The sequence below is a fragment of the Hyperolius riggenbachi genome, chromosome 7, assembly GCF_040937935.1.
Source record: "Hyperolius riggenbachi isolate aHypRig1 chromosome 7, aHypRig1.pri, whole genome shotgun sequence".
Classification (NCBI taxonomy): domain Eukaryota; kingdom Metazoa; phylum Chordata; class Amphibia; order Anura; family Hyperoliidae; genus Hyperolius; species Hyperolius riggenbachi.
Window position 1 is genome coordinate 261,044,378 of NC_090652.1, and position 22,528 is coordinate 261,066,905.

Genomic DNA, 22,528 nt, shown 5'->3' on the forward strand with positions numbered 1-22,528 from the left:
CGATGTTTTGGCTTCAGTTAGACGTTAAACTTAAACTTGTGTGCCTCTATTTTTTTTATTGTCAACTGGGTAATAATGTTGTTTTAGTTTTTTGAAGCCTCTTATGTTAATAATATTCTCTGCCTGTGTTATCCAGTCTCCTGCTGTTGCTCTGCACCACAGCGGGCATCTTTGGCATAGCAACAGCCAGTTTATTGTTCTGGCACTTGATATGTGAACTGTTAGCAAAGTTATAGAGTTTTAGGAAGGCTCAAAATGGTTGGTGGTTCTGCCTGCTGCCTCTACTAATGTAATGTCCCTGCATGTAGCTGTATGACAGGGTCTTGGAGCCTGCAGATTTTTTTCAACAATTGTGCAGAATCAGTGGATGTGTCTTATTGCTGTTTTTTATGTCAGTAGAAGAATGGCATGGTAACGTATATATTCTTGTCAGGGCCTGAGCCCACTGATGCAGTTGTATCCGCTTCTGTCTGCTCTTCAGCATCTCTAACAATGATGTGTAACTGAAAGGCAGACACAACTGCATCAGTGGGCTCAGGCCCTAACACCTGATTAGTGCGGTGTACAAAAATCATAGACAAATATTTAATAGAATGGAAACTGGAGTCTGTCATCTCTACACAAATGCTGTTGCTAACAAGGCAGTAGGGATGAGTGAAAATGACTCTGGCAGGCTTGCAAGAATTTTCTTCGAATTGTTTTTGCCATTTTTTGCCAAAACAATTTTTGCCATTGTGGTCAATGACGCTGCCTTTAGCAGTTAATAGCAAAGCCCCCCATACTGTCATTGCCAAATTTGCTAGGTATGTTAAAGGATACCTGAGGTGACAGGTGACATGATGAGATAGACATGAGTATGCACAGTGCCTAGCACACAAATAACTCTGCTGTGTTTCTTTTATTTATTTTAAATGACCTCCCAACTTTGCCAGTTAAAATATAGAGTTTGGGATATACTCGCCGTATAAGACTACCCCCTCTCTGCATCCTCCATCCACCTGTCCCACCCCTGTATACCAATCCCTTTGCACCTCACATCACCTCACATCAAAATGATTGCATCATAAAACATGTATCATAGGACATCATAGGACATAAACAGAACAACTGTATAAAATATGTACTGAATAAAAGATAACGGTAGTAGCAACTGGCATTACCGGGTGTTGCACTGTACCGTGTGCTGAAGTCATCAGGGAATTGTTGCAGGCTTTGGGCTCTCCGTCTTGAATTAAAGTTTCCAGCAATCCAGATGGCATATTGCGAACAGCCGTTCGCATGAGTAATAGAGCAGCTTCCTGGTTGCGGGTCGTGACATGTGCGCTCCACAGTCCGCCAGCAATCTCTTCCGGCATGAGCACTCATGCCACCATTGGAGTGCACACGTCACCAGTCAGGTGACCCCCGAACAAGGAAGCTGCTCTATTACCCACGCGAGCAACTATTCGCAATATGCCATCTGGATTGCTGGAAACTTTAACTCAAAACAAAGAGCCCAAAGCCTGCAGCGTTTCCCGATGACAGCAGCACCCGGTTACAGGTCAGCCTAACACATGTGCTGACACCCGGCAGCCTAACACCCGGCGTATAAGACGACCCCCGACTTTTTCAGGGGTTAAAAAGTTGTCTTATACGCCGGAATATATGATAATTTTTAGGAGTAGGAGGATAGATACAATTGTTTATTTAATTCGTTTATTTTCGCCTCGGGTGTCCTTTAAGGAGGATAGTGACCAACCCATTTTACCTGGTAGGATGGGCATCTAGGCCTTCTCCAGGACCTACACCCCGAGGGCCTACACTTCCACCTCCTCCTGAGCACCAAAGGTGGGGGTGAGCCCCTTATCCATGGTATGGATAAGGGCTTCAGGGGAGGCTTTGCTGCCCCTTTCTTCTAGAGCCCTTCATATTATGGACCATGCAATCTGGTATAGCTCAGGCTGCAGAGCCCCACGTGGCTTCAAATTCTGGCTATACCAGCTTACATGGGTGACGACGGGTTTAAGATGCTATGGAGGGGGAATTCTACATCATTTTTTTTTTTTAATACAAGTAATAGTTATATTTTTCCAACAGCAGTATTGCAGCTATTCAGTTAACCCTGACAAAAGTGTTGCAACTTGTGGCAGGCAGGAAATTCACTGCTGTTTTGGGGATATATGTAAATTTTCAATACCGATGGGTAAATACATTATCTAACCACATTTGAAAAACTTTTTTCCTATGCTAATTTTAAAATTGATTTTCTTAAAAACTACAAGATCCTTTTTAACCGCTTTCGGACGGTGGTGATTGAAATCTATGCCCTATTTTGATGCTTTAATACCTGCCATGGGGTAGATTTCACACCACCGCATCCACGCTTTCTCGCCACTTTCGACCTTCCTGACGATCTCGTTGCTGTCTCCCCGTTGCAGCTCACACTCCCTGCCTTCTCTATAATGGCAGAGCCCTGTGAGCTGGTCAGGAGCCAATTTTATTGGTTCCTCACCCTCTCTATCAATATATGCAACTCCCATTGGCTTACATTGATCACACGGTCAGGAGCCAATAAAATCGGCACCTGACCAGCTCACAAAGCTGTCATAAAGATGGCAGAATGGTTGGCCTGAGGCTCCGGGTGTGCGGCGTGGATGTCGGTAGTGGCCACTACATGTGGCGATTCCTCCGTATGTGGCATTTTCTGGTACCAGCGGTCTCTGGTTCTTATAGTAAACATCTTCATGTTTACTATTTACCTGCATCAGTGTTTTACTTCAGCTAGCATCTGGAAATATGCCTGAGGAAGGGGACTACATCTCAGAAAGCTTTCGTAATTTAACTCTATCAGTTAGCCATTAAAAGGTATTATTTTTTTACAAAACGTTGTTTTTTCTACCTATACAATAAGAAGTAGAAATCTGCCATTACCGACAGATTTTGGACTAGCCCATCTTCTCAGGGGGTTCTCAGGGTTTTCTCTATTTTTAAAAGCACTTAGTGAATGGCATTTGCTTCGTCCAACTGCCAAAATAGTGTACAGTGAGCAGGGAGGCTGGCCAGCATCTTTGTATAAATCTTTTTCAGGAATGTCTTTATTCTATATAATAATAGGCAACTAGTTGTCTCTGTGTAGCTGGGTCCGTGCTTTTTGCTATTGTACATGTGCGCAGCACGGACCCAGCCTCACACAGGCAGGAGGACAGGGACGGGGCCAGGAAACCAGGCAGGCGTGTGAGCGGGCGGCCGGGTGTGCGGCGGGAGCGCACGCGGCGGGTGTGCGCAGTGGGCGGGTGCGCAGAGACAGACCTAGCCCATTTTTTAGGGCTAAGGTCACTAGTAAAGAATAAAGGCCATGCTGAGAATCCCCTATGGAGAGATGGACTAGCCCAAATCCTGTCGGTAATGTCAGATTTCTACTACTTACTGTAAGTGACAGCAACATAGGAGAGAAGTAATTTATGGCTCATTTTACTCTGGGAGAAATGTACTTCTTATTTGTATGTTTTTTAAATTTTAAGATTTTCGCAACAGTTCCTCTTTAAGTGGTTAAAAAAATGTTCCTCCCTTGTTCCCACTATTCCCCTTAACATGCCTAGAAAATGTGATAATTACAGCATCTATGGTGGCTTTGCTATAAACCATAAAAGTCGGCGTCTGTGACTTTAATGTAATTTGCCCCCAAATCTGATTGTAATTCACGAAAAAGTAAAAGGTAAATTTTAATGCAACTTATGCTGAAATTTTGCCTGAGCCAAAACAGCCCAGTTCACAGCGAGATTGAATTTAAAGATGTGCCTTCTTATCCCTGCCATCCAGTAATGCAAAATGTAAAGAATTCTGATACGGATCATAATAATGTCTGCAGTCTAGCCAGAAGTTGTCACATATCACATTTTAAGCAGTTTACATCCTGTCATTCTATGCTAAAAGAATCCTAAAACATTAAAGCACACCTGAAGTAAGACGGATATGGAGGCTGCCACCTTTATTTAGTTTTAAACAATACCAGTTTCCTGGCAGTCCTACTGACCTCTGTGGTTGCAGTAGTGTCTGAATTACACACCTGAAACAAGCATGTGGCCAATTCAAGCAGACTTCAATCAGAAACTCCTAATGTGAATGCTTGTTCAGGGTCTATGCTCTGAGCTAGAAAAGAGCTACAGTTCTAAAGTTTATAGTAAATGTAGTCAGATGAATACATTGTGAGTTTAAACTTATATGATCATATGAACAAAACTGTGTGCACCTTGCGTATGCAGGCAGTATGCACTCAGCGGCTGCATTTTATCATTCCTCTCTGTAACATTTTTAATTGAATGTAAGTGATGGAACTTAAAGGGAAACTGAGAGGAGAAGCATCTCAGGTTCCATACTTACCTGGGGCTTCCTTAACTACATAACGACCGCGTCACGCCAATGGGCATGACCGTGGCGGCAGCCCCAGGACCGCCTAATGCCAATTGGCATCAAGTCCTGGGGCTGGGTTTGCACGCATCTCCGATTGGAAGGGGGAGCTCCGCCTTCAGTCTCCTAGCGGCGATCGCCACTCGGAGACGGTTAGATGGCGAAAACGCCATCTATTTAGTTTGTACAGCGCTGCGATCTACAACAGCGCTGTACTGGGGATGGCCGCATGACACGGCTGTCCCCCTGGGGGACACAGGAGTGATCGACAGTGATAGGCAGACGGGGGAGGGAGAGAGGGGTATTAAAATATAAAGGAAAAACACGGAAATGTAATTAAAAAAACCCACATATTTACTAAAAAAAATACACAAACATTAGGCGATCTGACCCCACCAACAGAGAGCTCTGTTGGTGGGGAGAAAAGGGGGGGAGGATCACTTGTGTGCTGAGTTGTGCGGCCCTGCAGCAAGGCCTTAAAGCCTTGCTGCAGGGTGAGGGGGGAGGGGGTAAAGTCTGTGGTCCTGAAGTGGTTAAAGCGGACCTCCAGAGTAAATACTAAAATCCAGCAGCCTGCAAGTAAAACAAAGTTATATTTACCCAAAATAGCTTGGCATTTTTCTCTGTGGAGAGAGAGGAGGCGGGGCCAGGCGCCTCCAGTCAGGGTCAGTCAGGTGATGCAGGGACTTCGGGATGGCATCGCGGGACAAGGCTTCTCAGGTAAATATAACTTTCTTTTAATTGCAGGCTGCTGGATTTTAGTATTTACTTTGGAGGTCCTCGTTAAGCCCCGTTAGGGCCGCTCATCCATTGCCGTCTCCCCGGGTGGCTCTGATCCTTGGCAATTCAGCCTGATAGCCTGAGCGGGATGCACTCCTGTCCCTGGGAGCATTCTGCGCCTGCGCAGTACAACTGCACAGTGTATTGTAAATATTTCAGTGTGTTACAATGGGATCATACATTAGTGGTACTTTGAATTGGGAGAGTTGCAGTAGTACTTGAGGTAGAAGATTGTGCCTTTGTTTATGAAAACATGTATATGATATATATCTACCTTTTTCATTCTAAGGGCTCTTTCACACTAAGACGTTGCGTTTGATGCAACGTTAAGGTCCCATAACGTGCCCCTAACGCAGCGCATGTTAGTTTTGGTTGGACGTTATATTGAACTGCGTTATGCGTCTCTTGATGCATACTTTTGTTGCGTACTATTTGTCACATACTGAACGAAAACGTCGCATGCGTCACATTAAAAAAAAAACTAAAACATTACTGAGCATGTGCAAACATCGTAACGCAGCTAAAAACGCGTATAACGCACACCATGCTGCACTCTTATTTAACGTGCAGCGTTATACTCCAACGCAACGTGGGCACTGTGAACAGCCCTTTGATTTTTCATTGCTGTGAGTTGTTCTGCGTTAGGGGCTGCTGTAACGTGCGACTTTAACATCCTGATGTGAAAGCAGCCTAAAAATATATATCACAATGAATTTTTAAGGAGGCACATATGAAATATTGCAAATAAATATTTCACTTTTCAGAACTTCACCTGCAAGCTTGGCATATTTTGTAAGGAGTGAAATGTTGTGCTTTATTGCTGTTGTAAAAACATCTCCAGCATTATGGAAGCTTGGAAGACAAGACTCCTGAAATGCTGTTTAACCATTTGGCACCACTGTTCACTATGAGCCTACATATAAACAGCAGTAAAACAGGAATGTTTGCTATGTGCAAAAGTTGTCAATCAAACCAACTTATTGAACTAAAAAAATGAAATATCCACTTAGTATATCATTTTTGTTGATGAAACATTTTAGTTACAAATCATGTAAACAAAAATAAATTACTATACATTCTATATTTACTTTTTATTTTACTAAAATAAGATTCTGGTAATATAACATTGGGTTATACTTCCTAGAGTACTTATGGCTCTCAAGTTAGAGTGTTTTATTTGAAGCAACAGCCATGCAATATATCATTTAGATTTCTGAACTGTCTGGCTACAGTAGTAACAGAGGTGTATCTACGGGGGTGCAGGTATGGAATGTGTCATGGGTGCCTCTTACTGAGGGTGCTGCTCTGTAGCATCCTAGGAGTTCTCCATACAGATCCTAGTTATTATCTGTAGGACATTCTGCTACCTGGTTACATCTTTTGGGGGGACAAGCTATATAACTGTTATTTGGGGCAATATGTATAGGCTGACCTATTGCCATACTCTTATAGGCCATGCTTCACTTCAATTTGGACACAACCAATTCAACCGAAACTACACGTAAATTTTTTGGAGTGGACCCTCCCTCCCTAAGGGGCAAATGTCAATGTTTGCCATATGTGTCATTTTCCCTAGATACGCCTCTGAATAGTAATAAATACTGGGAAATACTCAATTCATATGTTTTATTATCCTGGAAAAGGAATACTTTAATCTGTTTCACTCCTGTGTTTAACATCCAAAAGTACAATATGTTTGTATATGAGATCCTGTAATTTTTATAGAATGATAAGATAATGTGTACCACATGAAGGCTTAATCCTATGATATTTTTTTTTAGAAACGCTTATATCAACAGTTCAAAAACTGTGCTACAGTAAAAAAAAAAAAAAAAAAAGAATATTGGCATACATCCTGGTTTTCATTGGCTGAGAAGAGGGGATAGCCCCCACCTCCTCCACAAGCATGTTAATCTGCTAATCACTGGCTGTCATAATGGATGATTTAATTATCTCTTACTTAATTATACCTAATTAATCAAAGATGTAGTATACCAATGTCACTATTGTGCATAAGCTTATAATATTATTGTTGTTTTCTTTGTTATTGACACTTGACGTAATTTGCTTTCTTGGTACTTATTTAGGAAAAAAGGGGAGTAAACTCTTTTCTGTTTGATTTTCTTTTAATCTTTGAATTGTTTATAACCTTTGCTTTGCTACAGCATTTTAGCAGGGTTTGTTGTTTCAATGGAAATGATGGAAGCATTACTTTTTATGAATTTTCAAGCATTTAAATTTTGGCTGAAAGCCATTTAATTTTTGTATTATTTCTTGCAACATATTTTTCATTTATAATGCCTTTCTTGTAAATAAATATAAATTCATACGGAAATAAGTAAATAAATACATAAATTCAACATAGCCACACATTATTATTATATTTTATTTTATTGGCGCAATTATAACATTTTAAGTAAACTAAGAACAGGTATTTTTAATCATCAACATTTTTTTAACTGCTCCTACAGTGTGGTCTTACGTGCCTAGTATTGTCCTAGTAAACTCTTCTACACAGTGTGAGTCTGAAATTACTTAACCACTTCAGCCTATCTGGACGACTACAGTCATCCAGATAGGCACCGTTTAAATCTAACTGGATGCGTATACACATTCAGTGTTTAAACGGTGGGTACGCGTCACTGCCGACCTTACCCAGCAGTATTTCCATGTCAGCAGTCAGTTGGGGAAGGGAAGCATGACTTCCCCAAACCAATCGCAGTGTTTGTAATGAATGGACATGACCTCGATCAGGGACCATTCATAAAAAGAAATAAAAAAAAAATAACGAAACACTTCCTGGTAAATCAGGATTGTGTTTCTAGTGTCGTCTAGAGGCAAAAAGTTAAAGTGCACACAATACACACCTTCAATAAAATAAGTAATAAAATGAATCCTTTTCAAAGCCCCCCCCCCCTACACCCCAGTAACCAAGCACACGTGTAACAATATCAATAAATAAATAGGCAACAGTAAAAAAAAATGTCATGAGGATGTATTACTGTTATGTTAGTATATAAGGGCTTGCAATTGATGGGACACAAAGAAAAAAACCCAAAACAGAAAAATACACCTTTATTTCCAAATAATATATTGGTGCCATACATTGTACAAGGGACATAATTTAAATCTTGTGATAGCCTGGACTAATGGGCAAATAAAATGGGTGGGTTTTATTTATAATAGCATTGCATATTTTAAAACTATAGGGGATGGAATTCAAGAAATAGTGTATTTAAAAAAAAATTGTTGCATTTGCCTATTAAATGCATAGAAAATAAAGTCATTACTGGAAACAAGTATTACCCACAAAAAGCTTAATTTGTGGTGAAAAAAACAAGATATAGACCATTCAAGTGTGAGAAGCAGTAATAAATGTATGGCCAAATGAATGGGGGGAGCGCTGACAGGTAAAAATGGCTTTTGGTGTTAAGGTGAATTGGCCTGTAGGCTGAAGAGGTTAATGGGGATGTCAAATAAGATGCACAACTTCAATGCTGCTAAAGACACGACTGTGGCAGTGTGCAGGTGCCCAGTCTGGCTTGCTAAAGTGATCACAGAAAAAAGTGAATAAATACAAATGCAGAGCTCCATTGTTAGATCCAGGTTACTACAAATGTCCACACAGGACAGATGTACTTTAATGCTGCCATGAAATAAATGTGTCATTACCCAGTAAGATTTGTAATATTCACCAAGATGTTTAGCACCATTTTGACCTCCTGTCTCATGGCAGTTTCATTGCTTGGCCTCTGCACTAATACTAACATCAGGCAGAGGTTGGTCAGTTGAGGTCAGAAAGATGTCAGTACCTTATTCCATAGTCTAAAACTCTCATCTGTCTGTGAAGACTTGCAGCCAGGGTGGCTGAGGTGGTGAGGGTGCTTAGTTTGCAATATCCTTGAAGATGAAATGTTCATTCAGAGTTCTAACACCTTCCCCATTCCAGCTTTTGGCCTGACTGATAAACTTTGGGAGTAAAAAAGATTCCTGTTTTGGTGCTTTAGTGAATACCCCTTTTACAAAAGTGTAATGGCCTTATGACTTGGAGAAGTACTTATAAGGAGGCATTAAAAATGTGACCTCACAGTTCATACTTTTAATGAAAGAAAAATACATTTGTATAATGCTTTTCTCCTGTCTTTCACATGATGATTTCAACATTTTATAAGCATCATTTGTGATTAAGTGTGCAGCTATGTGGCAGAGGGTATAAAAAAAAAATATTGCTCAATTATAAAAAGGCCCCTTAATTCGAAATACTTATGCCCTGGTTTCTTAAACATTTTAGTCTTTTGGACGTTGCGGTCACATCCAAAAGGCTGCTCGTCACGCTCTCTCGTGCCGCTGTCTGTTAGCCCGGAGATCAATGAATGTTCCCTGTTAAAAAGACCAACAGCTTCTATGAAAAGCCGCAGTTTTTCTGAACAAAAACAAAAAAATCACATCCTCCCTATTCTTCCTGTAAGCGAGAGTGCTTGCTTACGGGATGGAATAAAAAAAAAAGGCTGTTGCCATCTTGTGGCCAAATAATAAAACTACGTGTACATACATTTTTTCACACAAACACAATAAATTACATTTCAATTAACTGTTTACCTCCCATACCCAAAAAATATTCCCAAAAAATTAACCAAAAAAATAAATAAATTACAATTTAAAAAAAACAAAAACCCAAAACATAAATAGTTAACTAAGTGAGAAATAATTGATTTTTTTCCATTTTTTTTCTTTAAAAAAAAAAGATGTTACTCCATAAAATTAAACCTGCATTCAAAATACTTCATAATTTGTTATCTAAACAAAAAGAATATTTGTTTTCAGTACAAAGGGAGTAAGAGGTGCCCAGTGAGTTAAAAACAAATAAAAGAGAAAAGGGGGAAAGTGGCTCACAATAACAACAATTTCATATATTTAAATATAATGAATTTTTAATAAGCACAGGCAATGCGTTTTGAGGGTCTCTACCCACTTCCTCAGGCCAAATAAAGTGCCAGAGAAGCCAGTTGCAGAGTGCCTCCTTGTTTTCAGTACTCAGTCTAGTAGACACATAAAAACAACAATACACATACTCTTTAAAAATTATGATCATAATGTTTCAACTAGTGTATAAAATGTATTACATGATCCTTTACCAGTATATGATTTAATTATTTTCTGCAATCCATTGGAATTTCGACACTCGTTACATTGCTGGCTTCCACTGCAAAAATTAAGAATTTCCAGATATTTCTGCTTCCATCATTTTCTGTGTACATTTGCTATTGATCAGCGCTACCATTAACAATGTTATACATTAAACAGTATTAACATTACACCAGACCAGAGAATGCGGATTGTGTATGCTATGAGACAAAAACTACTATGAAATAAAACAGTACTCATACTTGTTTTGGGCAAACGAGTCCTACAAAAGAGAAGGAAAAAAAATGTAGAAGGATATTGTAAAAATAAATAAGAGATATTTTTAAATTATTCATATTTAAATGAGTAGAATACAATCAATATGCTGCAAGACTTTTTAATCCTAGTTAGCTATTGAAGTCCCACCAATAAGTATGAATATTGGATTGACAAGTAGTTTGAAAATGCACAATGAATATGGGTGCATTGACCGAGATGAATGCAATTGCTTGAAAACTGGTTTTAGTGCATTTCCTTCAATGACACACAATTTATTCAAATGTTATATTGCGTATTTGTGCCAAATATGTTTAATGTTCTGCCTAGCAAGATAAATATTGGACCATAAAGATTGCATACATGTAATTAAAGGAATCTTAGTACATTACTACTTTGAAAACTTTTTTTTTTCACGGTTGGACCACAAAATCAAAAAAGTATATGCAGTTTTTTCTTTCTAAAAATTATTCATAAAAGATTTTTTTTTTTCTAAAGAAGGGATTTCTATATCTTTACAGCTTGGCTTGGGATCACATCCAATTTCTTTAAAGTTTAAAAAAATATAAAAAACATCAAATTATGCCAAATTGCTGTGTTAAAATAGATGCATACCTTCTTTGTGTTGTCTAAAATGGCGATATTCTTGAATACCTAAAATTTCAATGTTAATCTTGATAATCTGCATGAATTTCAGCATCGGTATTGTTTATGTGGTGGGGCTGTCTGATTTTTAGCCCCTCCTTCCGGGCCATCAAACCTGTATGGTACATGATGAAGTTAGTTAAGCTTGGGGGGACTGCACACTGACGCAGTAAAATTTCACCCAGCATTCAAGGATAAAGGTTCACCTAAACTGAAGGACTACTGCAGGTGATTCTTGTAGTTTAGTAATTCAGGCCTGATGTAACATGAATACTGTGATCTCTTGACAGAGAGACTGAATAACAGTCAGGTATTGCACAAAAGCATGTGGTTTCACACTTTAAGAATGCCATGAAAAGGAAGATCCTAAAGCAGTTGACTTAATGATTAATAGAATAGCTTAAAGCTGTGAACACTATTAAAAAAATACCCCCTGTAGACTTTCTATTCATAACAGTGCACAAATTCCTGGTGAGCCCAGAGCTGTGCTCTTTTATTTTTAAGGGCCCAGAACTCAGCATTTAACAGCATCTACGGTAATTATTGAAGCCCTAGTTGATCCTCCCAGAATTCTCAATGTTAGTAAAGCTGAATAGAGAACTATGCCTAGTTAGTGAACAGCTATTACTCTCTATTTCTTCCCTATACTGCTGAGAGATAAACACTTTGTGACCAGCTAAGGAAAGGTGGGGGGAAAGGCTGTGCATCCCTAAACACATGTTGCAATTGAATGGTTAATCGCACAGGTCATACACCGCTTCTGCCAGACTGAAAAATGCATGCCCTGCATCCAAGACAAGTGCTAACATTTATTAAACTAGGAGGAACTTTAGCTTCCAATTTGGTTTGCATGCAAAGTATATTATACTAGACACTTGCGCCACGGTGAGGCAAACCTCCGGGCAAGTGACCTAACTTTGTGACCAGCACTGCAGGTCTGCAGATTCTTACTGGTATGAGACTCTGCTTTGCCTCTCCTGCTTGCATGGGGCACAACACTTTGTGAGTGTTGGAACCCCCAGCTGGAACCCATGGCTTAATTTATGTGATTTTCCTTGATAAAGGGGTCCTTTGAGTCCCCAAAACATCAGATTTGTATTAAGTTTCCCAATGACAAGGGCTAGCTACTGCTATAATTGTGTTCTGAGCAGTGATACCTCTCATCTGTAATAGCAATTGCACTCACAAAAACAGACTTTAAATGGCAAAGACTGTGGTAGTGAAGCTACATGTTGCAACTAACCAGGTACAGTCATTGTATAATTATCAACATGCAGTCCACAAAACACTGTGCATTGCTGATTAATGCAAATTACTAATATATGTATTTAAAAAAATGGGAGGCTGAACTAGGACTTTACAAAAGATACCAAAATATCATGTGCAAAATGCAAGCTATTAAACAATAAACCGATGTGCCCCAAATAGTCTTGAAAAGTGTTTCGAATAATTCAAAACCTTAGTATAATACTGTACATTATCCAAAGCCTAGGCAACAATGAATAGACTACAATTGCAGCATGCTAACATTTTGTTTTGGGGGGACTTTATTTGCAGAAGCTGAACACAACCAGTTCGTCTGAAGGGAGCACAGTGGATATCAGGCCTCCTGGGGCAGCCGTGGAAGGAGAAGGGGAGCTGGTGGAGCTTGAACCAGAGGAAGCTCTGGAACCAGATGCCTGTTTCACAGACGGTGAGTGGGAGAGAACTGCTCATTAAAGCGCTTGTGTGTTTAGTTTTTTTTTCCCTTATATTTTTGGCAGTTGGCCTACACAGCTAGATTATATAATGAGTTGAACTTTTAGGTCTCCCTATAAATTATAAATGCGCATATGTTGCATGGAAAAAAAAAGATATCTATTTGTAAAATTTACAGGGAAAGTCCACTGCATTTTTTTTTTCAATTAAAGAGAACCCGAGGTGGCCTTGTATTACGTAAGTGGGGCACAGAGGCTGGTTGGGCACACTAACACCAGCCTCTGTTGCCCCATCGTGTGTGTCAAAGACCCCCCTGCTCGCCGCTATACCCCCGCAGAGCTGGCGACACGCAGCGTGTCGCCAGCACAATGTTTACTCTAGCGCTGTCTGTCAGCGCCGCTCCGCCGCCTCCTCCGCATCACCGCTACCCGCCCTCGTCCCTTCCCTCCCGCTGATTGGAGGGAAGGGACGAGGGCGGGTAGCGGCGATGCGGAGGAGGCGTGGGAGCGGCACTGACAGACAGCGATAGAGTAAACATTGTGCTGGCGACGCACTGCGTGTCGCCAGCACTGCGGGGAGTTTAGCGGCGAGCAGGGGGGTCTTTGACACACACGATGGGGCAACAGAGGCTGGTGTTAGTGTGCCCAACCAGCCTCTGTGCCCCACTTACGTAATACAAGGCCACCTCGGGTTCTCTTTAAAGGGACTCCCAGGATTTATTTTCAATATGCCAGATTTTAAAGCCTAGCTTATGCTCAGATGTGAAGTCAGTGCAGAGAAGGAGGTTAGTGAATGTAGATGCCGTAAATCCAAAATACGAAATGAACGTTTTTAAAGTATACCTGAAGTGCCATGTGCCATGATGAGATTGACATGCGTATGCACCGTGCAAAACTCACACTATTGCTATATGTTCTAGGATGTGTTAAAAGGTTCCCAATCTGCTATGTGAATATCGACGAAAATAAGGGCAAACTATGGTGGGCATTCAGGAAAACCTGCTACACGATTGTCGAGCACAACTGGTTCGAAACCTTCATTATCTTCATGATTCTTCTTAGCAGCGGAGCTCTGGTAAATTATTTATTTCATTCCTGTCTTTCAGTGCTGTTTTTAGTGTATGCACGAGTATCAAGTAGATGACATCTCATGTCATTTTGTGCTTTAGATTAGTACTTTAAAGTTGACCTAAATTCTCACACAGGACAGAAGGGAAACGTAGAGAAATGCACCCTGTATGGATTTAGAGAGTTTAGCCTGACTGCCCGGACAAAGAAACTAATTGGTGAGCACAGGATGTTAATATGTCTGCTTCCTTGCAAACAGGAAGTAGAGACACTGCAGATTTATTGCAGGATTTATATCAGCTGTAACACAGAATTTTTTTCTTTAAAAGTTATTATGCTGTTGCGTATCTTATAGAGCAGAGAGGAAGTTCTGCGTTCAGGTCCGCTTTAAAGTGATATAATATTTATACTATAATGTGCTTAAAGCGGAATATAACCCTGCATTTCAACTTTGCTCTAAAACATTATTTACAGCATATTATATGCAACCAGCATTTTTTTTTTTTACTAGACCAGCATTGGAAGGGTTAAACACAGAGGTTTAAAGTTCCGTGGAGAGATATGCAGAAGTTCAGATAGATACATTTAACTAAATAGAATGTAACAAGTGATAAATGTTACACACTCTTTGGCTGTCCTCCAGCTCCTGCACAGTCAGAGAGAGTGAGTCACATTCCTCACTTGTTACATTCTGTTTAGTATGTATGTAAGCTTCGGATGCATCTGCAGTTCTCTCCACAGAACTTTAAAGCTCTGTGTGTAACCCTTCCAATGCTGGTCTAGTAAAAAAAATGCTGGTTGCATATAATATGCTGTAAATAATGTTTTAGAGCAAAATTGAAATGCAGGGTTATATTCCGCTTTAACTTAAAATTCGGTGCTGCCATGTAATGGCATTATTTATTTCACCAATTTTTAAGATATGGGCCTGTCATCCCCAGAATGTACATTATAAGCTGTCACACTGTGTTTCAAATAATAGCAACCTAACTACAGTGTGCTGATCTCTAAGTGAATAATGTGCCAGAATTTTTCACCACTTCTTCCATGCCGGTGTTTAGGATGGAGTGAGACATGGAGAAATGTATTCTACTTGATCAACCACACCTTTCCTGATCCAGTTCCATCATTTAATTGGAGAGAGGATCTCAGTACTTGAGGACTGGAGTTCAATATTCCTGTTCTAGAGAGTTAAATGACCTCTCTATACTCATTTATATCCCTGTATCCAAGTGATGATTAAATATGCATGCACTGAGTACAAAGGCTAGACTGACACTTTTTTAATGTAAACTATGGTAGAAGATGAAAAAATCTTACAACATAAGCAAAAACAAGAGCTTTGCTCTAAGCACACTTAAAAGTTACCCGAGGTGACGTGACATGATGAGATAAACATGTGTATGTACAGTGCCAAGCACACAAATAACTGTGCTCTTACTTTTTTTCTTTCTCTGCCTGAAAGTGTTAAACATCGGGTATGTATGTGGCAGTTGTTGTCTGAGTCAGGACTGAGCCAGACTACAGTATGACCTTCAGTGATTAGAAATTACAACTATTAAACACTTTCCTAGCAGAAATGGGCTTCTGAGAGCAAGAAAGAGATAAAAAGTGTCAATAGTGCATAGATTTTAGCTCTGACATACTTCAATGAATGTGTCATTGAGCAAAAACAATAAAACAGTAAAAACTTGAAAAGTAGATTTAAATATCTTAAAAAGTTATTTTTAGGAGAAGGGAGATAGGTACAATTGTTTATTTCATTAGTTTATTTTCACCTTGGGTGTGCTTTAAAGTGGTATGAAACTAAAAAGAAAAATATAACAAGCATGGGACTTTGAAGAAGAAGTTATAAAAATGAGTCATATACTAATAATAATACTAATACACTAATTAGTCATATACTAATGCATAACTACACATCTAAAATTAGGTTAAAAATATTAAACACTGATATTTAAAAACATTAGAACCCTCATTAAATACAAACATATGTACCATTGTGATTGATTAACAATATCACTTATTGTATTTCAAAAATTAAATTGGGTTTAGGAGTAGTGAGTAACTAGTTACCAAAATAAAACACTTGTTAAAAAAAGTGATAGATTATTCACACTGTGGGTCTCAAATTTACAAGTGAGGTGCTCCCTTTGAGTCTAAGACTCATAAATTGTAGATTAATCACTTGGAGAAAAAAGGGAAGAAAAGGTATCTTATAAAATATATAACATTTATTTATCACAAATTATAAAATAGTAGCTTAATTCTTTATAAAAGCCAGAGCACTAGCTCCAATAACCTGGGGGACATAATCATCGACCTGAAGGCCCAATATGTAATCATAAGCATCATAAATAGGTCAAACAATTTAAAAGCTGGAGCTCACAGCAAAAAAATATATAGGCCTAAATAATGTGGACCACAGAAAAACAGTTCCAGTTCAAAAAAGGAGGTAGTATCCAAGTGCACAAAAGTGAAGAAGTCCTAAGCAATCCAAGATGATATCATCGATTCAAGCAAAGCACCTTCCTAGTGTCGCAGTACACATAGATAACAATAGGTATTCCTCATCATCACAAGGAAGGCAATGTAACAATGTTCCTGAGTAGACAATATATTCAGTGTGAACACCCACTCTGGTGCCTCCTCTTTGTTCTTCAATCAAAAAGCACAAATGAATTTCATCAGGGCATCAAGACATCCATCAAACATACTGTTTACGTGACCTTTGACCTCAGAGTCAGTTGTAGTATGGAATATATTTTAGGAGATCACTGTATTGTTTGATCAACAAGTTGGTAGGTATGCAGTGAAAAAGTCCGCCAGGGATTATTCCCTTATGCAGTTCTCCATTGATCTCAAGATCAGTTGTAATGTGGAGTATGGTATAGGAGATCACTGTGTTGTTAATCAACAAATATATGGGTAGGTGTACAGTGTAAAGGTCCGCCAGGGATTGTTCCCTTATGCAGCTCTCCAGTCCATATGTAGGGTCACGTGATGGTGGATATAGCGTAATAGTATTGTAGACTCAAAGTATAGGGGCCACGTGGTGGGCTAAATTACTGCTTTTGTACATTTGCCCACAATGGAGTTAGAGATAGAGAGGAAGTCCATCCATGTGCATAGCGTCACAGAAGAATGCATAAAGTGCAAAAAAGATACTCATCCGCTCTGTTCAGATCGATGTCAGTGGTCCCCCAGGTGGAGCGATGCTACTGGTGGGCGATGAGCCCTGGTTTGCCGACCGGTTTCCCTGGCAAAGTCGCCAGCATCATCAGGGCAGGCTCATCCAACAATCCCGTCTGCACGGATGCCGGCCTAATAATGGCGCCCGGCGGCCCGAGGACGCCACGCCGTACGCAGGTCCGCCCCACGTCCGCGCGTCATGTGGTTGCGCGCGCAGGCAGGGGGATACAGTCCGCATCGGCATAGAGGAGCAGTGCGCCTCCACACTCCGCCGAGGGTGCCATCTAGTGGCCAGAGTGGAATTGGCCAGAATTGAGCTTAACCAGCTCAGTGGCAATCCACAAGGCGGGTGGAGGGGAGAGCGCACCGCTCCGGGCGAACAAGCGCCCCTAGTGACGCCCCGGGGCCGCCTTGGCCCATACCACTGGGACACCCACACATCCCAAGTCCGCCACACAGGTCCCAGAACGGCCGGGCCGAGGGGACGCCGCCAGGGGGGCCAGTGCGCCACAAAGATATAAGCCCATCACTGTTCAAAGGGACACCGATGAGCAAAAACTGTATATACAAATTAGAGTCAATCAGCCATGCCCTGGAGCATAAGCTCCCATATCTGGGGCATAGGTTAGACATCTCCCGGCACACCGCACCCCCCGGGAAGGCATCCCCACAGCCCGGCCGCCCCGGCCCCACATATCAAACCGGGGAAGAGCAGGAATAAGTACCCAGGGGGCCATAGCATCAACACAGAAGGAGTTTCACCTAGAATCTAATCTGTTCAACAAATAAACTTACAAATACAATATATTCTAAGTACACGTCTCTATACAAACTAAAACATACACAGATCATATAATTGCCCAATATATCAATAAACAAGAGTGCCCCAAAGATAAATGGGACACACCTGTTATCCAGAATCAATATCATACAAACAGGGGTCTCGTTAAGGCTGAGTCCAGCAGGCCAGGGGGGAATGCCCCCCACATGAAGCGGGGCACCAATGACCCATCCCCCCATAGGCCCATTAGGCCAGGGACGATACGACAGAGCAACCCACGAAAGAGAACTAGATTAATAAAAGGTAAGTCTGTAAATGGGATAGGGGGCAAATCCTCAAGAATAGACGATCCCCCCCCCAGAAAGATAAGGGTGACCATGGTCTAAGATAAAGGATTTATAAAAATGGGGCATAATCAATGCCTTCATTTAGACCTGGAGACCGGAAGGCCTTCAGTTTGTATATCCAAAAGGCCTCACATTGGAGGAGCCTCCCGTCCCAATCGCCCCCCCTTGGGTCCAAATGCACCCTATCAAGCCCAAAGAAACGTACCTTGGCTGGGTTGGAATTCTGACATCCAGCAAAATGTCGTGCAACTGGTGTGTCATGGGATTCACTGATCCCATATGTGTGTTCATAGATGCGTCTTTTAAATGCTCTACCTGTCTTGCCCACGTAGAAGGCTCCACACGGGCAGAGGAGCAAATAAATAACCCCTTCAGTTTCACAATTTGTATAGTGTCTAGTGGTAAGTGTTTTGTCTCGAGCCTTTAAGGTACATTGTTTGCCCACAAGGATATAGCGACATTGATTACATGAATGACACGGATATGTGCCTAAAGCAGTACATTTGCATAACTTGCCCGCACCATTTTGGCCTGAATAATGACTGCGTGTCAGTTTGTCCCCTATAGTGGGGGCCCGTTTAAAGGTCAACATAGGTTTTTCTGGGACAAGAGCGGCAACTTTGGGGTCCACCATCAGCAAGGGCCAATGCTTGCACAGTAGGGATCTAATCTGTTGGTGTTCACTACAGAACTTAGTAATAAAAGACAATCCCCTAACACTAGGATCCCGCGAGTCAGTTGATCTATATAGTAGCTCTGACCTCCGTGTACTACTGGCTCTATGGTAGGCCCTCTTAAGATATTTTTTGGGGTAACCCCTTGCTTGAAAGCGTTGCTGCAAGTCATCAGCTGAAGATTGAAAGTCAAGATCATCTGAGCAGTTACGCCGCACCCGAAGGTATTGACCTGTCGGGATGCCGCGTATCTGGTGGGTTGGGTGAAAACTGCTGGCATGCAGCAAAGAGTTAGCTGATGTCGGCTTTCTGTATAGTCTTGTCTGTAGCATGCCCTTGTCATCTATGTAGATTGTCACATCCAAAAATGGGATGCTCTGCAAATCCTTGGACATGGTGAATTTAAGATTGAATGGATTATTACCGAGCAGTCCAACCAATTTGCTTAGATCTTGCTCGGTGCCAGTCCATATCATGAAAATATCGTCTATAAAACGATGCCAAGTGATTACATATTGTAACAGTTCACTCAAACCCTCATCAGAAAAAATGCATCTCTCCCACTCCCCCAGGTACAGGCACGCATAGGACGGGGCACATGTTGTCCCCATCGCTGTGCCCTGCACCTGGAGGTAGTGGGCGGAGTCAAAAGTGAAAAAATTATTGGTCAAAATAAATCGCAACAGCTTTAGCAAGAAGATATTGTGCGGGATACTGTCTATGGGTAGACTAGTTAATACTGATCTGATGGTTTCCAGACCCTCTTCATGTGGTATGCTGGAATAGAGGGCCTCAACATCGAGGGTGACCAACCAGGCCCCGGGTGGCACCCCCATTCCATCTAAGATGGTCAAGAGATGGGCTGTATCCCTCACGTATGAGGGGAGTGCTCTCACATGGGGTTGAAGATGCGTATCCACATATACGCTTGCATTGGCCGTATACAGCCACACCCAGATATAATGGGTCTCCCACTAGGATTAGTGGTTGATTTATGCGTCTTCGGTAGCGCATAAAATGTCGGTAATCTTGGGTTAGGGTTCCATAGGAACCGATAAGTCTTTTTGGATATCAATCCCATTGCCAGATTGTCATCCAACAACCCTTTAAATTCGCCGATGCTGGCCTCCACCCTCGACATCGAGACCCTCTCATACCAATCAGAATTGTTAAGTATGTCATAGCATATTTGCTCATATCGGCCCCTGGTCATGAGGACCACGTTACCGCCCTTGTCCGAAGGCTTGATCACCAAATTAGGAGCCCCCGACAATTCATCAAGGGCCCTTTGCTGTTCACAAGTTAAGTTTGAATGAAATCCACTTCCAGAAGGGAGTGTTTCAAGATCTCGCATTACAGATAAGGCAAAAATCTGCAATGAGGGAACTGTTGATAATGCAGGAAAAAAGTGGGATTTCGGTCTCACTCTAGTTTTATCTGGTAAATCTATTTCAGAAGCAGAAGATATCAGGTTCATGTCGCTAAAGTCACCCATGGGACAACAATCTTTCCATAGGCTCATTAGATCCTGTTGTGCTTTTTGATCCTGTGAAGTAGTGAGTGAAGTGGGGTCTCTAGTATCATCCCCAAACATTACTTTAAGGGCCACACGTCTGCAAAAGAGGTGCAAATCTCGTACCAATTCAAATTTATCCAAATTCGTAGTAATCGCAAATCCCAAACCCAAATTGAGGACTGTAACATGGTCATCATTTAGCACAAAGTCAGATAAATTGATAATTTGTTTAGACATAAATTCATCCATGGTGTCAGCGCTTGATGCTGATTTACACACCACTTTTTGGTTTACTTGTGCTGATGGCCATGTTTGTCCCTCGACCTGCCCAATTTCGATGTGCCCCCCCTGTCCCTCATGTCTGACCCGCCCACACCTAAAAAATGTTGTTGTGAAGTCACAGATGACAGTGAGGATTGTGAACCAAGGTTAGGAGAGCATAAGGATTCATCACGTGAGATGTTAGATAAAAGTGATTCCAAGGAGGATGCCGAACTGATCTTGAGATCAATGGAGAACTGCATAAGGGAATAATCCCTGGCGGACTTTTTCACTGCATACCTACCAACTTGTTGATCAAACAATACAGTGATCTCCTAAAATATATTCCATACTACAACTGACTCTGAGGTCAAAGGTCACGTAAACAGTATGTTTGATGGATGTCTTGATGCCCTGATGAAATTCATTTGTGCTTTTTGATTGAAGAACAAAGAGGAGGCACCAGAGTGGGTGTTCACACTGAATATATTGTCTACTCAGGAACATTGTTACATTGCCTTCCTTGTGATGATGAGGAATACCTATTGTTATCTATGTGTACTGCGACACTAGGAAGGTGCTTTGCTTGAATCGATGATATCATCTTGGATTGCTTAGGACTTCTTCACTTTTGTGCACTTGGATACTACCTCCTTTTTTGAACTGGAACTGTTTTTCTGTGGTCCACATTATTTAGGCCTATATATTTTTTTGCTGTGAGCTCCAGCTTTTAAATTGTTTGACCTATTTATGATGCTTATGATTACATACTGGGCCTTCAGGTCGATGATTATGTCCCCCAGGTTATTGGAGCTAGTGCTCTGGCTTTTATAAAGAATTAAGCTAATATTTTATAATTTGTGATAAATAAATGTTATATATTTTATAAGATACCTTTTCTTCCCTTTTTTCTCCAAGTGATTAAAAAAAGTGATAGCATTAAAAAAAATCATAAATAGTTACCTCAGGGATGCAGTTTTTTTTTTTTTTTATATGAATGTCATAAGGGCATGTCAGAATTATTTTTGCAAATTAAGGCTTGTAATTATTGATATAGTGTAAAGAAACACAAAAAAAGAAAAGAATAAACCTTTATTTCCAAATAAAATATTGTCGCCATACATTGTACTAGGAACATACATTAAATGTTGTAATAACTGGGACAAATGGGCAAATTAAACGTGTAGGTTTTATCTATCGTAGTGCATTTTATTTTAAAACTCCAGTGGCTAAAATATGAGAAATAACGATCCTTTTTTTTAATAATGATTCTTAGCAAAAAGCACCAACCAAAGAAAACCTAATTTGTTGTAGAAAAAAATGTATAGATCATTTCAGTGTGATAAGTAACAGTAAAGTTATTGGTGAATGAATGGGAGGAGCGTGATGTGTGAAAATTGCTTTGGATTTAAGGGGAAATAAACTGTGGTGGGAAGTGGTTTAATGTTGAATCATATTAGCATTTCTAAGAAAGGAGAGTTAAGGGATACTTATAACTGGAGTATAACTGTAAATTAATAAATTGTGGCCCACACTCCACAGTAAAAAGTTAACTTTCATTTTTATGACTTCTGACATCTACTGAAAATAAATGTACAGAGTGTAGTAGAAAAATCCCTCTCTGGTGAGATTTAGATCTGAGAGGGATCTATCTTTTTGTCATATCGGGTGGTAAGCTATTAATGTGTGGCTACTTTAATCTTCAGATATACCAACCATAGATGAACAAAAAGTCCCAGTAACATGGTGGATTAAGTAACAGTTCCAACAGCAGTTATTAT

General features: G+C 40.6%; 1 protein-coding gene across 5 annotated transcripts in view; it reads left to right on the forward strand.

The window, feature by feature from the left end:
• LOC137524995 (sodium channel protein type 2 subunit alpha-like) overlaps nucleotides 1-22,528 on the forward strand; it is a 351,655-nt gene that overhangs the window by 253,058 nt on the left and 76,069 nt on the right. For all 5 annotated transcript variants that reach the window (XM_068245607.1, XM_068245605.1, XM_068245608.1 and 2 more), the window contains 2 exons: nucleotides 12,769-12,904; nucleotides 13,829-13,983. In XM_068245607.1, coding sequence (XP_068101708.1) covers nucleotides 12,769-12,904; nucleotides 13,829-13,983 — 291 coding nt within the window. The remainder of the gene's footprint in view (nucleotides 1-12,768; nucleotides 12,905-13,828; nucleotides 13,984-22,528) is intronic.